This window comes from Cyprinus carpio, chromosome B1 (assembly GCF_018340385.1).
Source record: "Cyprinus carpio isolate SPL01 chromosome B1, ASM1834038v1, whole genome shotgun sequence".
NCBI lineage: Eukaryota > Metazoa > Chordata > Actinopteri > Cypriniformes > Cyprinidae > Cyprinus > Cyprinus carpio.
The window spans coordinates 6,206,795-6,230,583 of NC_056597.1; the positions used below are offsets into that span (position 1 = coordinate 6,206,795).

The 23,789-nt window shown below is 36.3% G+C and overlaps 1 protein-coding gene across 2 annotated transcripts; it reads right to left on the bottom strand.

The window, feature by feature from the left end:
- Positions 1–425: 425 nt before the first annotated feature.
- cckbra (cholecystokinin B receptor a) lies at positions 426–22,627 on the bottom strand. Of its 2 annotated transcripts, XM_019086216.2 has the most exons (6): positions 22,028–22,625; positions 13,881–14,129; positions 9,100–9,361; positions 5,187–5,314; positions 1,845–2,365; positions 426–1,163 (listed from the first exon to the last, which is right to left on the bottom strand). In XM_019086216.2, the coding sequence occupies exons 1-6, from the start codon at positions 22,179–22,181 to the stop codon at positions 1,071–1,073; spliced, it is 1,407 nt and encodes a 468-aa protein (XP_018941761.2). In that variant the 5' UTR covers positions 22,182–22,625; the 3' UTR covers positions 426–1,070. The 2 variants fall into 2 exon arrangements, with proteins under 2 accessions (XP_018941761.2, XP_042572282.1); XM_042716348.1 differs by lacking the exon at positions 13,881–14,129 and having other exon boundaries at positions 22,028–22,627.
- Positions 22,628–23,789: the final 1,162 nt, after the last annotated feature.

Genomic DNA, 23,789 nt, shown 5'->3' on the forward strand with positions numbered 1-23,789 from the left:
ATATTGTCCTATCCTAACAAACCATACATCAATGTAAAGCTTATTTATTCAGATGTATAAATCTCAGTTTCGAAAATTGACCCTTATGACTGGCTTCGCGGTCCAGGGTCAGATATAGGCTGCATTTTTATTATGTTGTTACTCAGAAATAAATTATTTTTAGCATAACAAATAACTTGTTTCTAATGTGTGGTTTCGATTTAATACATTTTATCATCAATCATAAATGTATAGTTTGAATTATGAGAATATTTTTCAACATTGATTAAATAAATTTTTGACAACTGCCATCAGCTACATTATTATTACAATAATATTTTGAATATATTTTATGTTATTCTGTTTTCATTTTCATTGTAAAGTTTTAGTAATTTTTGTAATTTTTTATTCATTTTTATTTTAGTTTTGGTCATTATTGTACATCAGGTTAAACAAAATTAAAATAAGAAATGTTGCCTTGCTAAATTTTAAGTAAACAATTTTTTAAGTGACAAAAAATGTTTTAAGGGTTTTATTTTTCATTTCTTTGCAGTTAACTGTAATAACCCTGTTGCCAATACTTGTATAAACGATGGGTATTTAGGCATTTCAACAATCCAGTGGATAACAAGATGAACCAAGTATAAGCACACAAACATCTCATGTGCGCTCCATCCTTATGAGGATGAATTTTAAAACGCTTGGTTTCGTTGTGCAGATCCAGCTTTCATGTTTAGCATGAACCGCTGAATAAATTAATTTCAGCACAAACAAGAGCTTAGTTCTCCTTTCATATATTCAGAGAGGGTTCGTTGGGGCAAGGCGAGAAGCCGAATTATCCCAGGTGTTTCATCAGCTTCAGCAATAAGGAAAAAATCAATTAGAGCAATTGCAATGTGAGACAGACTGAATGCTTTTTTTTATTTTTTATAGTGTTTTAGTGAGAATGTGTATTAGAACATTAGTGCCTCAAAGGCAATCTCATCAAACATCCCTTTACAGTTTATTATTTTCCATTTAAATCATTATCTCCAGTGCCAGGGCATTAAAATTCCAACCTGTCAAGCAGCTTGGCAGTTTTGACCATGGCATCACTTCAACTGGGGTGAAGATTTCCAAGAGACCGTTGATTCCGTTGAAGAATGAATTGCCTTGCCCACCTGATACATCTTCATGTAGGATAACTTGTAGTAGATGTGCATCAGAAAAGAAGGAGACCAAATTAAACATTGTCTCCTACAAAACAATCTGATGTTGTTATTATCAGAATACACAAAAGAAGGACTCTCAGTTGTGCCTTTTAAGCAAAGCTCATTAAGACAACGATACCATCATAGAACAAAACAGAGAACAAAAAAGACACGATACATCACAACACTCAAAACAGACAAGAAAATGTGCCATTTTGTAGCCGGAAAACTGCTATCTACAAGAGTAGTCTTGTGTTTGATCATGCAGCATGCAATATTTGGTTCTATATAACATCAAAGATACAAGAATATGTCTATGGTATTTCTCTAAGAACACTTCCCATGCATGATAAGATCATCCTCTGAAAAGTCTTACACAATAAAAATATAGCTACATCTTTGCACGTCCCATGCACCACACCTTGTGACTGTATCACAATAATGCTATAAATTGCAGACACAGCTAAAGACAGTTTACCAACTTTGGGCAGAAAGACCGGACAAATGAGGTATTCTTTTGCAAATAAAAATGAACACTGACACATTGAACAAAGTATGTTGACACCATGAAAATGAAGAACACATCTGGTGATCTGAACTCAGTACATTTCACAAGCACACAGCTCATGGATCAAACTGGAGATGCCTGCAATGCTAATGCTAACACGGTCCTACCGTGCTAACGGTGGTATAACTGAACTTTGTTATGGACGCCCCTGTGACTCCAGTGATCTCATCATCACCTTCCCTCCTCTTCCTCTGGTTGTGGCACGGGCGGCTGCAACACCCAAATGTGGCCAAGAGAGCCTTCCGGAAGCGGGTGTTCATGAAGCAGTAGATGATGGGGTTGACGCAGGCTGAGGTATAGGACAGAAGCTGAATGAAGGAGATGGGAGCTCCGGAAAGTGCGCGTTGGGCTGACTTTTGGTCGAAAGCCTTCCAGGTGTTGGCAGAGTATAGAGGCATCCAGCATACGAAGAACATGGCTACTATAATGATCAGCATTCGGATCACTCGTTTTTTGGCAATGAGCTTTGCCTCTGAGGTGTTGCTCCGTGGACGGTCTGCCTTGACGGTGCCGGAGGTGGTCAGAGCAGAAAGTTCCATAGCAGGGGGCTTCTTTGGGACTTGGATATAACATCCATCGCTCTCATCATGGCCAGAAGACAGTGCACCATTCAACCCATTCTTTACACCTGTACATAAAATAAGTTAAGAGATGAAGGTGTACTGCCAGTTGATCCTGTTTTTTACAAAATCATATTTGTGTTATTTCTGTTTAGCTGCACTAAAAACATAAATGAAACCTATTAGAAATTAAAATTATTTCTTATATTAACATATATACATGTAGGTACACCTGATCAACTGCTCAAATATGTAAACATCTAATCAGCCAATCATTTGGCAGCAATGCATTTAGCATGTAGATCTGATGAAGTTCAAACCAAGCATCAGGGAGAGTCAAGTCAAGTCAAGTCAAGTCAAGTCTAATCACCATTATTTATATAGTGCTTTTTACAATTAAGATTGTGTCGAAGCAGCTTTACAGTATTAAACAGGGAAATAGTGTTGAAATAGTGTGTCGTTCTCCTCTGACCACACGAAAACAGCAGTTTAATGCTAGGCTGTAACAAAGTCAGATTGTGCAGCGGACTCAAAGAGAAAGAAAGGTGATTTAAGTGACTTTGAATGTGGCATGGTTGTTGGTGCCAGGTGTGCTGGACTGAGTATATCAGAAACCGCTGATCTACTAAAATCTTCACACTCAACCATCTTTAGGTTTTACGGAGAAATGTCCAAAAGAAAGAAAATATCCAGTGAGTGGCAGGTCTGTGAGCAAGAGGTCATAGGAAAATGGCCAGACTTCTTTGAACTGAGGCAACAGTAACTCATTATAACCGAGGTATGCAGAAGAGCATCTCTGAATGCACAACACATTGAAGCAGATGGGCTACATTAACAGAAGACTACACAGGGTGCCACTCCTGCCAGCTAAGAACCTGAAGTTACAATTCCCACAGACTCACTAAAATTGGAAAATACAAGACTGGATAAATGTTGCCTGGTCTGATGAGTCTTGATTTCTGCTACAACATTCTGACAGTAGGCTCAGAATGTGATGAAAACAACATGAAAGCATGGATCCATCCTTGCTTTGTATCAACAGTTCAGGCAAGTGCTGGTGGTGTAATGGTGAAGGGATATTTTCATGTAACACTTAAAGCCCCTTCAGTACCAACTGAGCATTGTTTAAATGCCAGAGCCTACCTGAGTATTGTTGCTGATCGTGTCCTTCCCTTTATGACCACAATGTACCCATCATTTTATCATTACTTACAGCAGAATAGCATGCCATGTCACAAAGCTCAAATCATCTCAAACTGGTTTCTTGAAAACGACATTGAGTTCACTATACTAAATTGGCCTCCACGGTCACCAGATTTCAATCCAGTTGAGCACCTTTGCAATAGGGTGGAACGGGAATGCAGCAACTGCATGACCACAATCTCTGAGGAATGTTTTTCAGCACACAGTTGAATCTATGCGACAAAAAATTAAGGCAGTTTTGTATGCAAACGAGGTCCTGTCTGGTACTGGCAAGGTGTACCTGTGATAAAGTGGCTGGTGAGTGTATCTAAGCTATACAAATATGCATGTTTATGTATGCATAATACATTTTTGAACATATATGTCATGTATATTTATTACAAAAAATGGCAACACTTTAGTATAGGGACCAATTCTTACTGTTAACTAGTTGCATATTAGAAAACATATTGGCTGTTTATTAGCACTTATAAAGCACATATTCTGCATGACCATATTCTACATCCCATATCCTACCTAATAACTAAATCTAACAACTACCTTACTATTAATAAGCAATAAATTAGTAGGTTATTAAGGCAAAAGTCATAGTTAGTGGTTTGTTAATAGCGAGAATTGGTCCTTAAAATAAAGTGTGACCCAAAAAACATATATAAACATACACTTTTTTTGTATATACAGTATGTTGTTTTAATAAAGTTGCATATGTAAATAAAATATAAACTTCTGAGCTGCAGGTTTGCAGTGCTGCATGAAAGTAGAGTTTACAGTTTATTTTGACTTTATTATTACTTATTTACTTAACATAAAAATCCTAGAGCATAAGATCATAACCTCTTCAATGCACTGTCCAAAGACACTACAGACAACTCAACATCGCACAGTTTAATGCAGATGACATATAGTGGGTTCGTCAGAGCACAACAACATAAGGAGGATGCGTCGACTCATTTTTATAGAAAGTATCTTGTAATGCTCTGCAAGCACCTGAATCAAGAGAGTTGCATAGTAGCACAAATAACAACCTGTAACCAGGATCCTGTTTAAATATGTAAGACCTTCTGCATGTCCCTACTCTCAGTTCGCCAAAACAGTAACTTCATATTTACTCTCTTTGTTTTTTTCCAGCCTCATTTATTTGATCACAGTAATGTTACAAGATAGATACAAATAGTACTTTCTAAAGAATACTTCTAATAAATGGTACCTGTGGAGGTCTTTAACTGAAATGCCCTCAGAAGTACCTCTTTCCATCTCACTGAAGTTGTCTAAAGCTTGTCCCTTAGAGAACTTACATCCAGCACAAACAGCCTTAACGCCCATGGAGGTACCCAGCATGACCTTAGTGCATTCAGTCCTCGCCATGGGAGACATGGGTCAAGCAGCCTCTCTCACAAATGGAGAGAGAAGGGAAAAGAGTGTCAAGAATGGGCAAAAAAAAAAAAAAAAAAAAACACAGCAGCCTCACTTGCTGCACTTACATCATGCCAAAAAAAAAAAAAAAAACTGTTTCCAAAAAGATTCTAAAAAATAAACAATTCAGATTTAGTGCAATCTTTTAGAATTTTTCCAGATGCTAATCCAATTTAGTCCAGTTTATCAAAGTAAACAGGCATGCTTCAGGTAACTCATTGCTTCGAGGGCTAACTGATATTGTGGTGTAAGGGCTTTAAAAATGGTTCATACCACTAGACTCTTTCTTCTGCTCCAGTTCAAACTGAATCCCTCTGTAAAGTTCTCTGGATATGAGACCGTAGGCAATTATCATCACCACACCTGGGATGAAGAACAGAATAAAGAGCAACAAGACGTACCTAACAGAGAGAAAGAGAGAAAAAATATCTGTCAATGAAAAGGTAGAGTATACAGACGATGAAACCAAAGGACTACACATCAGTAGTGGACTAATTAGAACAAATGACTGGTGATACTGTATTGAGCTGCCTTTTCCAAAAGAATGGTAAACTTAAGTAGACTGTAGAAACCACTGACAACAATGCTCTCTAATAGGATTACAGCACTTTTGGGAAACACAGCCCTGGTATGTTTTGGCGTATTGATCAAAGAAAATCTAAGGTTCAGTTGAAATTCGGAGGTTCTCTAATCTGATAGTTCTGTGGCAACAATTGATACAGTAATATTCATACTTCCTCTGAGGTTATTGTCACTACAGTTGTTAACTGAGATAGAAGATTGTTTCAGTTACCTGGATGAGCAGTATGATATACAATTATTACAGTTACAGAATATTACTAAAAATCTGATTGTTCTGATAACCTGCAGCCATGGTGATATTCAGTACAACAGCATTAGAGTATTGTTTAACTAGTTTTTGCAATTTATTCAAATGATCTGCAACAAACAACACAAGCTTTAAATTCAGTCCCACAGTATTTAAAATGATATGTTCAGATGGTCAGCTCTGGCATACAATGGGCCAAAGCAATACTTGAATGTCAAACTTTAAATTAAAAAGCTCTACCCCATAATATGATGTCATTTTATAATATTCAAATGACAGCGTGGGAGTGTTCCCTGAAAGCATCTCCGGTAGTCCGTTCCTCTGATCTTTTTCATCTATCAGACAGCTTTGTGCTTACAGCTTCTTTCCATGCTGCACTTATCTGATATCAAAGACACTTCTCTCTCCTTTTGTTTCCCGTGTGGCTTTCAAATTCATTACAACCTCCAGCACAAAGGCAATAAAAGCAATACTAATCCAACCAGGAAGTGGGTGTAAGAGATGAGGGTGTGATATTGGGAAGCACCTTTTTATGCAAAACAAATTTATAATGTGAGATATTTAATACTTGTGAGTTGCTGGAAGTTATATATATATATAAGCAGGCCTGGCTTCTCTGATTCTTTATTTCTGGTGGGTCAATCCTTTACACCCAGTGGTTCTCGACTGGTGGATTGTAATTTTTTTTTTTTCATGTTGCATTAGGTGATACTGGAGTATGTGTAATTTCATCAATCCTGCTAAAATGTAAAAATAAATAAAATAAAAAAATTAAAAGTTGTAATTTTGAGATTTCCTAGTGCATCAAGGGCACTTTGCATGTTTCTACAGTTACACTACATTAAAGTCACAAATCCGAGCCCCCTGGAGCTCAACGGCCCTCTGAGCCATTCTCTGACCATGACGTGAACCAGCAGGCTGTGATTTGTGTGAAGCTCTTGTTGACTGATATGATGCATGTGATATGAATGTCTGAATAGAGAGAGACCGTGACTACTATAGAGGTTTGGACCTCAGCATCACAGTTAATTAACAAGATTTAATTGCTCTTGTTATGCATTTTGAACTTATTTAGAGCTGAGTCCTGACAGTTGGTCACCTGCTTACAGACCAGCTTAAACCAGCATGAATTTCCAGGCTCCGGTTTATGCTAGTTAGTTATATTTTGGTCCTACCGTTTGTCCTTGCTATACAGTGTGGTTGTGGTTGTCTCACTTTTCACTGTCTCATACCCTTTATGTATAGAATTGCACATATACTGCACAGATACTGCACATATACACATACTATAGATAGATAGATAGATAGATAGATAGATAGATAGATAGATAGATTACATTTACATTTAGTCATTTAGCAGACACTTTTATCCATAGCGACTTATAAGTGAGGATAATGGAAGCAATCAAAATCAACGAAACAGTAATGATACGCAAGTGCTATAACAAGTCTCAGTTAGCTTAATGCAGTGCACTTAGCAAGTTTTTTTAAATAAATAAATAAATAAATAAATAAATAAAAATATAAAATTGGAAAAGAATAGAGCAAGCTAGTGTTAGAGGCCTTTTTTGCTTTTGTTAATTGTATAATAAATAAAAAAAGAAATAGATAGAATACAAAAAGATTAAAGAAGCTAGTGTTAGAGTGTTTTTTTAAGAAAATAAGCTGTTAGTAAATAAATAGAGTGCAAGTCTAAATTTTAAGATTTTTTTTAAGAATAGAATTAGAATAGAGAGAGCTAGAGTTAGAGGGTCAAATAAAGATGGAAGAAATGTGTTTTTAGCCGATTTTTAAAGATAGCTAAGGACTTAGCTGCTCAGATTGAGGTGGGCAGGTCATTCCACCAGGAGGGAACAGTTAATGTAAATATAATGTCTGTGAAAGTGATTTTGTGGCTCTTTGGGATGGCATCAATAAAGCGATGTTCACTTGCAGTTCACTTGGTGTCTCTACTTCTATAAAACAAAGGTGTCCAATCCACCACCTGCAGAACTACTGTACCTTCAGTCTACTACCAGTAAAAGTTAGCTGACATGCAACTGCAAAGTTACTTATAGTGACTATCAAAAGTGCAAGTGCAACTGAAAGATCTTACACAAGCTGAATGCACTTGAATACCACCACAAAGTCATATTAATGAGTGGGATAAACTGTTATCAAGTTGAAGCATGTTAGTGAGAAAACATGGCAGACACAATGGTTGCAGCATCTTAACTGATGGTAAATTTATTGAAATTCTTTTATATATATATATATATATATATATATATATATATATATATATATATATATATATATATATATATATATATATATATATATATATAATAACACTAGATAGTTAGTGAATACTAAATACTATACTATTGCACATTCTGTTTACAACACCTTTATCAATTGAATGCACATAAAAAGAACAAAACTGATGCACATACTGTAATAATTTTGTAGAAGTAAAGTTAAAAACCTTGCTGTATTTTTTGTAGAAAATGTACATCACCATTTTGTCTGACAAAAGTAATTTGAATGCAACTGATGTCGTAATTGCAACTTTCCAACTTGTAAATACGAACGTCCCAGAAGGCCTTGAACACATCATTCCTTCCTGCAGAATTTAGCTTCACCCTAAATTAAATATGCCTGAAATCAGTTAATCAAGGTCTTCAGGAACACTAGAAGCTTCTGAGCAGGTGTATTGGAGCAGGTTGGAGCTAAATTCTGCAGGAAATGAGCCCTCCAGGAGCAGGATTGGAATAAACAGCATTTAATAAGCAACCAAAGGCTGTGACACACCAACCCAGCAGCTGGCCATCGCTGAGTGTCTGTCAGCTTAGTTTTTGTGATGTGTTCCATGCCATCGACAGTCAGTGGGAAAGGTCACTCTCATTGGCTGCTCATCTTAACAAACCAGTGCATGAGAAGAAAACCTAAAGCGAGCAAAGCGAACAAATGACAAAGTCAAGTGAACATACACCGAAGATCTTCTGATTTTATGTCACTTTACCTGAGCATAACCAATACTATATCAAATATTTTCATAACGACATGGCTGTCTAGAATGAAGAAAGTGATTAACATGATTCTTAAAAATTTGAATGATTCCATTCAAAATGGTACACAAGTACTTTGTTCACAGTTTGTATATCAACAATCCTTGTTTAGCTTTCTCTTTTTGAATGACAAATATAGACTACTACAGCCTGCTGGTATAGTAAGTTATTTCCTCTCACGCAGACATAGATTGTACACTCTAGCTGGCCTTTGGCTGCAGTCTTCGCAGTCAGTGTCATTGGTTTAGTGTGTCATGGCCTTGGTTTAGTATAATAGAAAAATACAAAGGTAATAATAGTAACTTACCAAGTCTGTTCCACCTGGCTGATGGGCCAGTCAAGCCTGCACATGTGAGCCGTGATGTTGTTTGGCTTGTTGAATGGCACCAGTATACTAAAAACAGGATAGGGCACCATGATACCCACAGATAGTACCCATGTGGCTGTGATGACCTTGTAGGCATGAGAACGGGTCTGCCATGCCCTGGACTTCAGCGGGTTGCAAATGGCACTGTATCTTTCAATGGCAATGGCCACCAGACTGAAGGTGGAAATGCTGACAGATATACCTGTGAAGAGAATGTAGACAAGGGAAGTACATTAATATTTAAAATTAAAAATATTTAAATATATTTAATACAATTCTTACAATGTAAAATATTTGTGTATAATCTCAGAAAAAAAGGTTCAAAAGCTGTCACTGGGTAGTTCCCTTTTAAAAGGTACTAATATGTACACTTTGAGTACTAATATGTATCTTTAAGGTATTGGAACACACCACTTAATTATTGAATTTGGGTGTTTCAGTGAGACCCATTGCCACAGGTGTAAAATCAAGCACCTAGCCATGCAGTCTGCATTTGCTAAATAAATAAATTGGGTAATTATGTAAAGTCAGAAAGCAGGATCATATACCAGTCATATAACAGTCTACATAATATATAAATATAGAAGTAAAAAAAAATATTAACTTTGCATACTGTTACATAAGTCATTGCTGGATAAAATGGAATGGTAGTATTAACCTTCAGTTCTACACTTACCAGCCCGTATTGTATCATGTATTTACCATGCATTTTTTGGAATTGTGTATTTTATGATTATGCTGCTATGCATAAGAGTTCTTCTTCCAAGCCTTCCCGCTTAGGATGCCATACCTCTGCTAATTTCATCAGATTCAAATACCAAGGCTTATGGAACCTCCTGGATTGAGAACTGCAGCTAATGGGGTTTGCATACATGAATATGTATATTATGCAGTGTTTGCTACATTCCTCTCTGACACTCTTTACAAATCGTTTTAATGTATTCCCCTATTTGAACACACACTCACACACACAACACTCAGATCTCAGATTCACCCCCCAAAATTATTGCAAACTTCCTTGAAGTATTGAAGTATTTTTCACTGAACAAGAATGTTTTTATGCCAATGTTTTGCTGCACTTATTTCATCATGTTGTGCTAATAAGAAACCAGGGCTGCTGCTGCAGAACCTCTGATTATCCAGCGACTTTAGGGTAACACTTGGGCAGATGGATTTCAAACTGACTGAGATTACCCAAGTGAATTTCCTAAACTCTCCTCAGATGTTTTTTTTTTTCTTCTTCTTCTAGTCTAAAAAGAAGCAAGATGAAATGTGAGAGTACCAAATAGTTTACTGGGTGCAATTGCAAATAAGATTTTTTATGGTGCATGTGGTGTCTAAAACAAGTTCTTATTATTGCAGAGTATTGGCCTCATGTTCATTGTCTGTGCTCTACCCCGGGTTTTAGATCCGCTCCATTTTGTTTCATATATACAGTGGTTGATAAATCCTCTCTGCCTGTATTTGCCAAGGCCGCACACACAGTGAGCTTTTCAAAGCAGACCTTCAGGGAAATGTTCAGTACAGCGAAAAAAGCAGAATCTCTGAAGTTCTTCTGCGGTTAAACGGTCAACAGTTCGACTCTATTCAGTCTGAAACTATTACGTTCCACATAGAACTGCTGTTTACTGTTTTTTCCTCTTCAGTTAAAGGAAACTTTTAAGTGATATTTTTTTTCACATTACCAAGATATATTGTCTGCGTTCTATGCTCCCAGAAGTATTCCAGATCTAATTTTCATCTCAAAAGAATTCACACTAGCTGAGAATGATGCCTTATTTAAAACTCGCTTAAAACGGAAGTGTACACAAATGTTGCAGCCACTGTAACTACATTTACCAATCACACAGACAGTGATTTGTGTTCTGAGGTAATTTTCTTCCTTGTGGGCAGACATTAGCAGATATGACCACTGAGGGTAGGAAATCAATGGCTCATAATGGTTTTGTGCATTGATTGCCAGTGGCTGACTAAAACCAGGAGCCCAAAGCACTCTCAGATTAATGCAATAAAGTGAGGAAGGTAACATAAGAGAATGCCACAGAATGCCAGTGGAGCTGTAGAATGTGATGGAATGTTCTCACAGAGGCGGCGTGCTCTTCCTCTGACTCAAGGCCAATGCTTTGCAGAGTGAGAATGACTTATTGCTGTCCAGCTCAGTGCCAAGTAAATTCAGAGACGAAATGCTGATTTAGGACCAGGCTGTGCTGCATGGATTCTCAAGACTTCTACTGCCATATTATGGATCACTCATAAATATGTATAAGACTATGTAAGGGATGATGTTATTACATTGTACTTATACATACAATGTGCTTATCAGTTTGTTTATTTGGGCCTTGTATCATCATGAAGGAGTTCATTTTGTAATAATGACCTGACTGTACATTTCCCCCTTATTACAGATACCAAATGAGTAAATAAAAGAACATGAAATATTGATTTGAGTTGAAATGGTAATATTGTGTGAGAAGAAAAAGACTGCGGAGTGATGTGAGAGAAACTAGCAGAGTGTAAGAGATTGGTTGCCAGGGACACTGGATTGACTGCAGTGTGCTGCATTTGACCAATCAGATTATTTAAGAATGAATTATTTATAGAATTTAACCACAATTTCAAGTTAAAAAAAAAAAAAAAACTTTGCTATTGTCAAGATATTACATGAATCAGTCAATTTCTAGCAAAGAAAAGCAGAATGAGAATGAGATGAAATGCATTAAAAAAAATTCTTGCTACAGGCACAGCATTCTTTGAGAAGAATGCTTAATAATCTTAAACCGTTTTAATCTTTTTTTTTTCAATCTGACACCTACAGGTTTCAGAAGAATGTATATCTCATATGGATTGGTGTTATGATGTTGGACATAAAACGATGGTTTGCAGAGAGAAAGAAACATCACATGAGAAATAGCACAGTTAAAGACTAATTAGTGTGAAGTGCAACATCTATAAACATAGTCAAGTCCGACTTAAACTAGTTGACCTTATGACAGATAAATGACAGCTCAAATAGCCATTTTAAAAGCTGTGCTGTTGCTATCCACCATTTTGTCCAGCTTACTGAACTGTTTAACGCATACAAACCTTCTTTAATGGAAAACTTCTTTAAAGTGGTCATGAACTGAGAAATCAAAATTCCCTTGATCTTTTGATATATAAAAGGTTATTTTACTGTAAAATCCTCCTGTGTGTTTCAAAACTCAAAATTTATTATAGTTTAAACAGCCTATATTGAAACCACTCTGCCAAAATGTCAGGTTTTGGAATGTTTGACTCTATGATGTTATAGTGTGGCTAAACACCACCTCTGCAGAAGATCAATGCCTGCTTCTATATCACTGCCTGTTTAGCCCCGCCCACCAATTTGTGCATGTAGTGTAAATAACAAGAGAGCAAACGGTCTACACAGAAACCAAACTTTACTCTTAATTAAGTTCCAGACTGCACACATTAAGTAAGAACTTGGTCCTTTGTTCACTTAATTTTACTGTGGATTTATTTACAATCGAGGCACAGGCATGATGCTGTGCCGATTATACTGTATCCAACAGTAATGTCGCAACACAAGTGTGAGTAACTGTTTTCATTACGTGATCACTATTGCTTTGTCTGTTATTACAGATGTTTGATATGTGTTTTTATATGTGTAGTATTTATGCATTTTTGACCTAAATAACAGCAGTATCCATGAAGGATGTAGGCTGTCAAACATACACAATGGTCAGCCAGCAGTGGGCATTTACTTTCTGAGTCTACAATCTGTCGCACCTATTCAAACTTGTCAAATTTATGCTTGCTGTCACAATAGATGATGACATACTAATAAACTCACCTAATCAATTATTCATATATATACTGTATATATACAGTATATGTGTATGTGTGTGTGTGTGTGTGTATGTATGTATGTACTGTATGTGTATATATATATATATATATATATATATATATCCCTATATACATATGTTGCATGTAAATGTAAACTGTTACAGTTACTGAGAAAACGTGTAATTAAATTGCAGTTACTTATGAAATTGTTAACGATTACAAAGATTAACTGTTTTTCCAAGGCATTGTTACATGACAGTGTTTCCTGTCATAGCTATGCAAAGATTTGATTTCAAAAACAGTATCATAGTTATTAAACTATTTCTTGTTATGATTCAACCTCAGAATGATCTGAAAGCAAAAAGAGGTGCTAAAGTCTGATTTTGTGATGGGTATGCTTTAAAATTTAATTATTATAATCTTAATTCAAGTGAAGAATGGTTTTGAAAGTATGAGTTTAATTAGTGTTTAGTACTGTAAAGTAAACCCTGCCTGGTTTCAATGTTTAAAAAATTATTATCAGTTGAAAACATTTATTAAAAAATAAACAAATGTAATCAGCTACATTAATAAAGTATTTGAAATAGATACACTATATATTTTAAATAGGGTAACTTGTAATCTGTAATCTTGTAAATCACGACAATGATTAATTTTTGGCAATGATTAATATGCCTGTTGTTGCAAGACAATTCTCTAATAAATAATAAAAAAATAATAATGAAAATTACATTAATTGAAAATTACAGGCTTTTTTTTAGTTTATTAGGGTTGGAGCTGTAATAAAAGTTTGCTTTAGTCTTTAGCATTATTGAACAATGCTTTGGCAGAAATAAATAAATAAATCAAACATGAATCTTCCACTTGAGAAAGCTTAATTGAACACTCCTCACCCATGAAATAGGCGACTGTCTTGCACATCGCTGCTCCAAAGATGAAGTCCTCCAGCAGGCTGGGGATGAGATTAAAGGGCATGCAGAAGATGGCCATCATGAGATCACTAATAGCCAGCGAGAGCAGGAAGGAGTTGGTGACGGTCCGCATTCTCTTGTTTGCTATTAGGACCACAATGATCAGCAGGTTCCCAAAAACACTCAGGAGAAAGACAAGTGAGTAAAGAATAATCCTCACTGAGTCCATTTCTGAGGAGAGAGAAAAGGCTATTTTGGTCAGAGGAAAAAATACAGTCTCTCACAATATAATTTATATATTTATTTTTTTTATTTTAATTTTCCGGAGGGAAACGTGTAAACATCCTTTGCTATTTACATTTGCATGAGCTGAGGTGTGTGTTGTATGGTGGGTTATAAGAAGGGGGGTCTGTTTACATGCATCATCTCCTCATCAGGACAGTAATGATGCAGACAGTCCTGAAAAAATGACATTTTTTGATTTCACATGAGGAATCTGTAAAGTAATCACACTCCCAGCCAGGTGGCTGACTGTGAATTCCTCGCCTCAGGTTTGAACAATCAATTCACCATCAATCACACAATTCAAAGTATTCTCTATGCATTTTTTCACCACCTAGCGTGTAGACGTTATTGATAATCATTCTCTCTGTTTCGGTGGTTGATTCTGGCTCATCTCTCACACTCCTGACATATAGGCCACATAATCTATAACACTTTAGTCAGACCTTGTTAAGTCCAAGCAACCATACATTATGAACACTTTTAAAATCTTCTAAAGTGTACATTTGATTTATTGTTTCTGCATTCATAATAGTGAGTTGTTATGTGTTAACATGATTAACTTAAATGCTCAGCTATTGCTGTGGTGTTTAGTCTGTCATCTGATAGTTTGCTTTATACATAGGGAAGAAGTTGGGAGAATATTACATGAAACATATACATTTGATTCCCCAGAAACAAATTAAGTTAACTTTATAGCTTAGAATTTTGTATGTAAATCCATTTCTGCCTCAGCTGGGGGGAAAATAATAATAAATAATAAAAATAGGTAAATAGGATAGTTCATATCTTACAATTGAGACTTAATAATTTATTAATCATAATCATGACTTTATATATTGCAATGTGACTTTATGTCTGACAACTGGCACTTTATTTTTCATAACTGCAAATTTGTTTTTAATAACTGAGACTTTATATCTTGCAGTTGTGACATATTTTAATTGTAACTTTACTTTGTAATGTATCTTTTCTTCTCGTTTTCTTTTGTCTTACAATTGCATGTTTTATTATTTACACCTGAGCAGAAACAAGCAAAGCTGCCACTATGGAATCTCCATGTCATTGCTCCATTGATTTGTTTTGTCCTTAATCTAATACAGCCAGAAAAAAATATGCTCATTTAACAAAGGCTAACATAAATATGCATTCTGTAGCACAGAATCAAGAACAGTTTAGCAGAGATTGATTTACAGTATGCCATTCTGCTGTTTACTCCCTCTTTTGCTGCTGTTTCATAACAGAATTCATAAACATTGCTCTTTGTCCGTGGGCATAAACAGATGGAAGTACAATGGAAGCCTCTGGAAAGCATAAAATTGACATTTGTGAAGTTTTGGCTGCCTCTAGTCACAGTACAGTCAGTCACAATCAGTGGTGTCGGCAACACTACAGTTAATCCAGTGTCATCCCAATGGTATAGTGCATTGCTCATTCTAGTGTTCAGTGTCAGTCAGCGTGTAGTGTCATAGCTGTTACTGTTGTGACAGCTCCTCGCTTTTCATGTTCCCCTGACCTGCCCTGACAGTTACTCTGTTCATTTCTGTCTTGCAGCTCTGCTGGGAGCAGAACCTGTTCTCACAGGAACAGTTCCTAGCCTACCAACTGGCTCCTCCTACATGTCAGATTTACTTCAGATCAAATTAAATAGACACTGCCAGGTTACTAAGTCACAAAGAATAAAAATCAACATAAATGCAGTTTTTTAGGGAAAATTTATTCATCCATGTCACTTTGGTTGATCTTGTTCTTAGATTGGTTTCTTAGTCAGGATCCTGACACTTACGTGGTGTATTTTCTTATCTTTGTGTGAGCATGCAGCTTTGAGATGCTGTCCTGTCCCTGTGGTGTGCTGTGTGTTCAGGGCATGGTGTCTGTATCTTGACACTCCTATCTGGTTGAGTCTGCAGTTTGCAATTTTCATAATTTTGGCTCTGTATGCCACCAGAATAGAATTAAAATGAAACAATCAGGATGAAATTGAAGCGCAGACTTCAAGCTTTATTTCAAGGGGTTGAACAAAAGATAACATAAAATGCTTATGAATTACAACCATTTTTACACAGTCCCCCAATTTTCAGGGATTCAAATGTAATTGGACAAATAAATATAATCATAAATAAAATGTTAATTTTTAATATTTTGTTGAGAATCCTTTGCAGGCAACAACTGCCTTGAGTCTGGAACTCATGGACATCACCAAAGACTGGGTTTCCTCCTTTGTGATGCTTTGCCAGGCCTTCTCTGCAGCTGACTTCAGTTGTTGTTTGTATGTGGGTCTTTCTGCCTTTAGTTTTTTTTTTTAGAATCTGGGCAGACAGTATATCTTTATACACTTCAGAATTCATCCGGCTGTTTCTGTCCTCTGTCACATCACCACTAAACACCAGTAACCCAGTGCCACTGGAAGCCATGTGTGCTCATGCCATCACACTGCTCCTCCATGTTTCACAGATGATGTTGTACCAAGCCTTCTACTTTTTTCTTCCCATCATTCTGGTACAGGCTGATCTTAATTTCAGTCGTCCAAAGAATGCTTTTCCAGAAGTGGTCTGGCTTTTTAGATGCTTTTTTGGCAAAGTCTAATCTGGCCTTGTTTACACCTTGTGTGGTTCACCTCTGTATTTGCTCTGATGAAGTCTTCTTTTGATTGTAGACTTTGACAGTGACACGCTTATTTCCTGGAGAGTGTTCTTCACATGGCTGGATGTTGTGAAAGGGTTTTTCTTTACTATGTAGATGATCCTCCGATCATCCACAACTGTTGTCCTCCGTGGACATCCAGGCCTTTTTATGTTGTTGTTGACTAGAGCGTTCTTTTTTTCTCAGAATGTACCAAACTGTTGATTTGACCACTCTTAATATTCCTGCTATCTCTCTGGTGGATTTGTTTTGTTTTTGAATCCTAACAATTGTCTGTTTCACCTGCATGGAGAGATCCTTTGACCGCATGATGTGGGTTCACAGCAACAGCTTCCAAATGCAAATGGCACACTTTACCACCAGACCCTTTACCTGCTTAACTGATGTAGAAATAACAAAGGACTAGCCCACAACTGTCTATGAAACAGCTTTTGAGTCAATTGTCCAATTACTTATTGTCCCTAGAAAAAGGGGGGAGGTACATATTAAAGAGCTTTGATTCCTTAACCTTTCCTCCAATTTTGATGAGAATACCCTCAAATTAAGATCAGAGTGTGCACTTTAAGCCCACATTCATTACTGTATATAACTGTAACTCGAATATGTTTTGGTCAGCAGCTAAAATAATGCCTGTGTACAAATATATATGGACCTAACTGTATATGTCCACATATTTGTATTGCTTTGACTGTTCTTTGAAGATCCCACCTTCTAGCACACCACGATTGATTGATTATGTATAATGCTTGTGTGCTATTGTTTAAACTACTTTTCAGTCATTATTTTCAGCAAGTATAAAAACAAAGGCAAAACAAATCCAGAACCCGAGAACACTTTTCATTCGGTGCTTCATGTACTGCTTAAAACAGAGTCTGTATGTAAGAAAATAAAGTTAAAAAATTTTAAACAAAAAGTCTATATTTTTATTAGTTTTATTTTGATAAACATGGGAATGAAGGTGTCAGTATAAACATGAAATACACATGATCATTATCAGTTTAGGTGAGTTAAGATAATTGTGAAATAGTTGTGCAGCCACTTTGGTAAAACTGTGTTAACTGAACAAGCCGACTGCTCTCAAATTGCTCTTGCAGTTCTCCGATGGCATATGTCACAGTGACGTGGTGTCTGCACTCAAATCAGACAAAATTTCCCACCGCCATGCACTGCTTTAAGTCATATGTTTCACATTAAGTTGTGCACACCTTCTGTGTGTCACATACTTACACAGAATATTTCCAACACAGGGTAGTTTGTTGCCTTTTGTTTTAAACCCATCTGCACTCTACAACTGAGTGCTTGCTCTTCCCTAGCCCAACAGCTAACATATGAGCCATTCTATTTTGAGTGAACAAAGTTTGAATTATGAACTATTCTTCAGCATGTGTGACCCGGCAAGCACTGATGTATGTATTTCAATAATTCATCTTTATGATGTTTTATTCATTGGTCAGTTCTGCTGCTTTTTTCATGAAGTCTACTTGTATGGAAATTATCTACAGGCATTGCTTGTGCCGGTTTTATTAATGGGTCCTTATTAATTTGATGAATAAATTAAAATTAGTCAAAGGGAGTCAGTAAATCTGTGATTTTTAGAATGTCAAGTAATTAGACTGGGTAAAAGGATTTGCTGTAATTTGAAGCCAATTAAAAATTAAAGCCATTTTATTCAGGCACAGTGCCAAAGTCTAATGTTAAGAGCTTCTGTTCAATTTTAGTGCATAAGAAAACACAGCAACAGTTTAAGCATCCAACCATTATGCTGCTGCAGAAAGTGAGTTTTTTTTTTTTATTGTTTGTTTGTTTTTGTTTTTGTTTTGACTTGGTAAAGAATGATCTCATTTTTCACTACCCCACAGTCAACACTATAAAACGTAATAACTGTCCTGTTTGGTTTATTTGTTTGTTCGCCAAATGTATAATATCCTGTTCAGCCAATAAATTATTATCAAGGCAACTACAAATTACAACTCAAGACATTTTAATTTGTCAACACTTCAGTCTTGCGTATGGAATGGGTTTTTACAGAGTTCCTGTAATTAGCTCTATTATTATTGCTTCATACTGTATATGGACCTCAACACCTAACACAGATAACAGCTGTTAGCATCAACCCACATCATCAACAAATACATACATTTAAAGCCAGAGACAGTCAAACTATATTACCACATAATTTATTAATACTGAAATGGCAATCAGACAGGGGTGTCATAAGGGTGTGAGGAAGAATGGGACAGGTGACCCAGCAGAAACCCCAGCTCTCGTACGATTTGGTTTTAAATTGTAAATTAGTGCAAGTACCCTAAAATGGACTGCTCTTAGATGTAATCTATAACATCTTACATGAAGACAGACATCTTAGATGTAGATAGAAGATATGTGGGCTCCTTCTGAGTGGTTTATCCCAAAATGCCACACTTCACAACTCCATCAGGTAGTTGTCAAGAGATGCCGCAGCTAATATCAGGATACCAGAAATGGAAAAAGAAACAGGGGACGAGAGAGTAGTATGGAGAAGACAGCTAGTCAGTGGGGTATGAGAGGTGTTGAAAGACTATTTGCAGTCAGAATTAAAGAGAGATAAAATATAATTTGCAAAATCTAAATGCTTGTAATTTTAAAAGACATGTACTGAGAAAAGCATTCCTTTTCCCATGGAAAACATATAAAGTGGGGTAATATGTCTATCTCTCCTCATTTCTAGAGCAGTCTATTCAAAAAACTTCAAAGAATCATACCTCTATACTAATGCATTGTCATCGCAACTGTATAGAAATAGGTAAAACATTCTAACAGAGACATTTGTGGTAGTGAAATAATTATATTAAGCGATCCACATTAAAATAAACAAGCTATGCATTAGCACTCCCCCAATGCCCCTTCATCGGTTAGTGCAGACAATCTCTAGGAGTACGCAATTTGAAATCTGTCAGCTTTGCTCATGGCGGCATGTGCAGGTTAAATTCTGCTGCCAATCATTTTGACCCAATCACATGAGCCGAAAATGCCATGTGACTAATAACGCTATAGCTGCAAGAAAATGACATGACGTTATAGCAATGCAAATTGCACAACATGCAACTGCTGTGTTATAAGCAGCTTGATTTTTCATATAAATTTGGGAGTCGTGGGTTGCAGATTTTTGGGCTTGTATTCGGGCTTGCTATTGCCCACTGATAGCAATTGTCAAATATCCCCACCTACTGTTCAACCCACACTCTACATGATGTCATTAGTCGCCATCATTTATCTCATTTCCTAAGTTTCTGCCTTCCTCAGCTCCTCCCCTCACCTAAATGCATGCTGTTTTCCTTTCCATAGGTGTGTGCATGTGTGTGTGCACATAGAGAGATGTACTTATTAATTTAGATGGCCAGTTGTATCATATGTGAAGCTTTTTTAGTATTATTATTTTATTATTTTGTAAAAATAGGGTTTAGGTTTATTTTAATGAGACAATAAGCTTATTGTACAGTTTTTGGTAGGACCAGGTTGCTTGTTTTTATAGATGTTAGTAACTATACCGAGCTGAGACAGGAGAAAATATGTTGATTTTTTTTTACACTTGTAAGTCTCTTTGGACAAACTCAGGCACTTTTATTGCATACAAAAAAATATTATTTCATCAGAATACACCAATATTTCTGAATGAATGTCAGTGGAGTAAGATGTTCTTTGTAGCCAGATGGTTAGTTGCGTCATCTACCAAATGGGGCCATGCTTAAGCGGCAACAACTTGAACCCTTATGCTTACCCCACAGTGGGATTTCTCCAGTCAAAGAATCTGTTATTAGTTTGATTAGTACTTTGTAATTTTTCATTACTATATATATATATATATATATATATATATATATATATATCTATATATATATATATATATATATATACATATATATATATATATATATATAGATATATATATATTCAAACGTGAATGCTTTAAGAACTGACACTCTATGAATCTGTTGAAAATCTACCTACTCCTGCTCTACATTTATTCTCATGCACGAATCACAGTCTTGCCAAGTGTATGCCAGCTTCTTTCATCATTTATACTGTAAGAGAACGCTCTCAAGCTAAAACTAGATAATCTCGCCACCTTTTTCAAAGAGCAGAACCACCTGATTGAGTGAGTCACCAAAATGTGGATCTATAAAATTTGTGGATACTGTACCTAAAACAGAAAAAGAAATGCTGTAGTAGTGTCGTAATTAAGTAAGACACTGCTAGGGTGTTTGTGCATAAAAATCAAATCAAATGGAAGATATATATATATATATATATATATATATATATATATATATATATATATATTTTTTTTTTTTTTTTTTTTTTTTTTTCCAGCTGGGAGGTTTTTTAACAGATTTTTCAGCTCATCAATGTCAAGTTGGATGTCTCAAATTACAGATGTTTGAAATGAACTGATGAAATTGTTGGCCACAGTTTTGCAGCCTGAAGGACCTTACAGGCAGTTTAATCTGCTACCAAACACTCCCCCTGACTTGTGTCAGTCTGATTCACAACCTGGCAGGAATGCATAGATTTATAACAAAATTATTATTTAAAAAATAGGATAATCATTCCTCTGCCCACGAATCATTCAAGAGGTTGTGGTTTTGAATACCTATCAACTAGTGACCACATTTATCTAGGATTTTTTGTTCATGTCCTAATGAAGTAAACACTATTTGCATGTCCAGAGAGTATAATGATGCTGATGAGAGCTGAAAAATGCAAAGAGCATCCTTGGGGTCTAATTACACTAACCATTATCTCTGACATAGTTCTTGAAATAATACAAAAAAGAAAATATTTAATTATCTCTTAAATACTGACTTATATATGAAATTTATTAAATAAACTGCTGCAATATTAAAAGAAAAATAACCACTTAATGCGTGTTTTAAATCAATAAACGCACATACTGAAAAACAAGCTGCAGAAGTTTATCTTTAATGCGTCTATGTGCGGTAGGTTGATGCGGCGCAGTTATTGCTTTGGGAATGTGATGTCATAAATAATGTCCAGGCACGCTATTTGAAGAAGAAGAAAAAAACAGTTTTGTATCATCAGCAGAGATTGATCGTATCATGTGTCTCGTTTCTCATGCTGATTTATTTATTAATTTATCTGTGGGAATAAAAAGTGCAACTAGGAAAAAATACAACATAACGTTAACATGGATTGTTTGTTCTTACCTTTTGGTCGTGTGGGTTTGAATTTCTGAATTATTGACGCATTGCTACAGGTGGCGTTAACTTCCAACGCAGAGATGTTCACGCTGGAATTTTCTGGAGTTCTTGAACCTTCCCAAAACGGGATCTGAGTTTCATTCATGTTCTGTAAATCCATTGCCCCGCGAGAATTGGTAGGAATATAGGTTTCTAAACCAATTTAAAACTATTTATTCACGATATTGCACTTAGAGTATATTTTTAAAAAGGCTTATAGGCATTTAAGGGTTATATATTAATACGCGCTAAAATATTCTGCGCACCCATTGCCCGCATCTGCGCGCGCTTCTGTGAAAGAATGCCCGTGCGCGTGAAACTGTGGTCACTGGAAAGCGCGCTGTAGCTCTGATGAGCGCGCAGCGTGGGTAGACAGTTATTTAAGAGTGTTAGCACACAGGGTGGGGTGATTACAGAAAGGGAGGGAGAATTGCAGAGTAACACACTCACTAACAGTGCCCTTCAGACTCTAGCGGCTCTTGGTTAATGGAATGAAAGTCCTGCGTCTCCCTCCAGTGGATGTTCTGCGTTATTGCTTGTTGATCATCAAAAGAGTGAGAAGGTAGAGAGGAAAGACAGAAAAAGAAACCAAAAGCTGCTTCAGACATAACAGTAGGAGGTTTAGGACTCTTAACCGCAGAGCTTTCATGAGATTAACATTTCTTACTCACATTGTCATTTTCCAATGTGTGTGTGTGTGTGTGTGTGTGTGTGTGAGTGTGTGTGTGTGTGTGTGTGTGTGAGAGAGAGAGAGACGGAGAGAGAGAGGGTGTGGGGGGGCTTGGGGGGGTAGTTGAAAACAAAAAAAAAACTTCCTTTTGGGGATGTTCTTAAAAAGAAAAATGGTTTACTACTGGAGAATGAAATGGATGTAGTAAATCACTGTGCAGGTTTGTGTTAACATATAAGTTGCTTTATTTAACAAACTAAAAGTCAGTAAAACAGTATCAAAAAGGGAAATATTTCAGTGGCGGAGCCAGAGGGGTGTCCAGGGTGGCACTGGACACCGCTGACATCTGATCGGCCACCTCGGGTGCCACCCCTATAATTACTATGCTACTATTTCATTTTCTTTGTTTAATCATACTGAAAGAAGTGAAGTGTTTATTTTAGCTCTAGTGTTCCGCAGCGTGCTTCATCGCGTCTATTTCCAGCCTCTCGTGTATGCGCTCTCACGACACAAGTAAATTTTCTTACGGAGTGAAAAACATCGCAGAGCAGTGAGGACACAGTCAACGAGCTGACGGACGACACAGTAGGAAAGAAAGTCTCAGCATTCAAAATCTTGATTCAAATTTTATTAAGTATTTCAAACGATAAATACAGTTTTGGAGCTTTTTTTATTAGCGTGATGGATCATTCGCGCTTCCGTTTTGCCCCAAGTTCAAGCAAAGCAGGAGTGCATTCTTATTAGCATGAAATAAACATTGAATGAACATCCGATCCATGTTGAAAGATACACTACAACTTACTGAATGTAATGTGTATCATCTAATCACTCAACGAGTGTTTCAACTGTGGAAAGACAGCAGCTAGAAAATATTAACAGCAGAAAATCCACTCATTAGTGTCCATAAACTAGCGAGAAAAATGTACAGTAGAGAGAATTTTGCAAAAAATTACATTTATATATTTACCAAAAACTCCTTTTTTAATAAAAATAAAAAAAAATTAAAAAAAAAAACTTAATATAAAAAATGGTCTAATATGAACTTGTATATAAAACAAT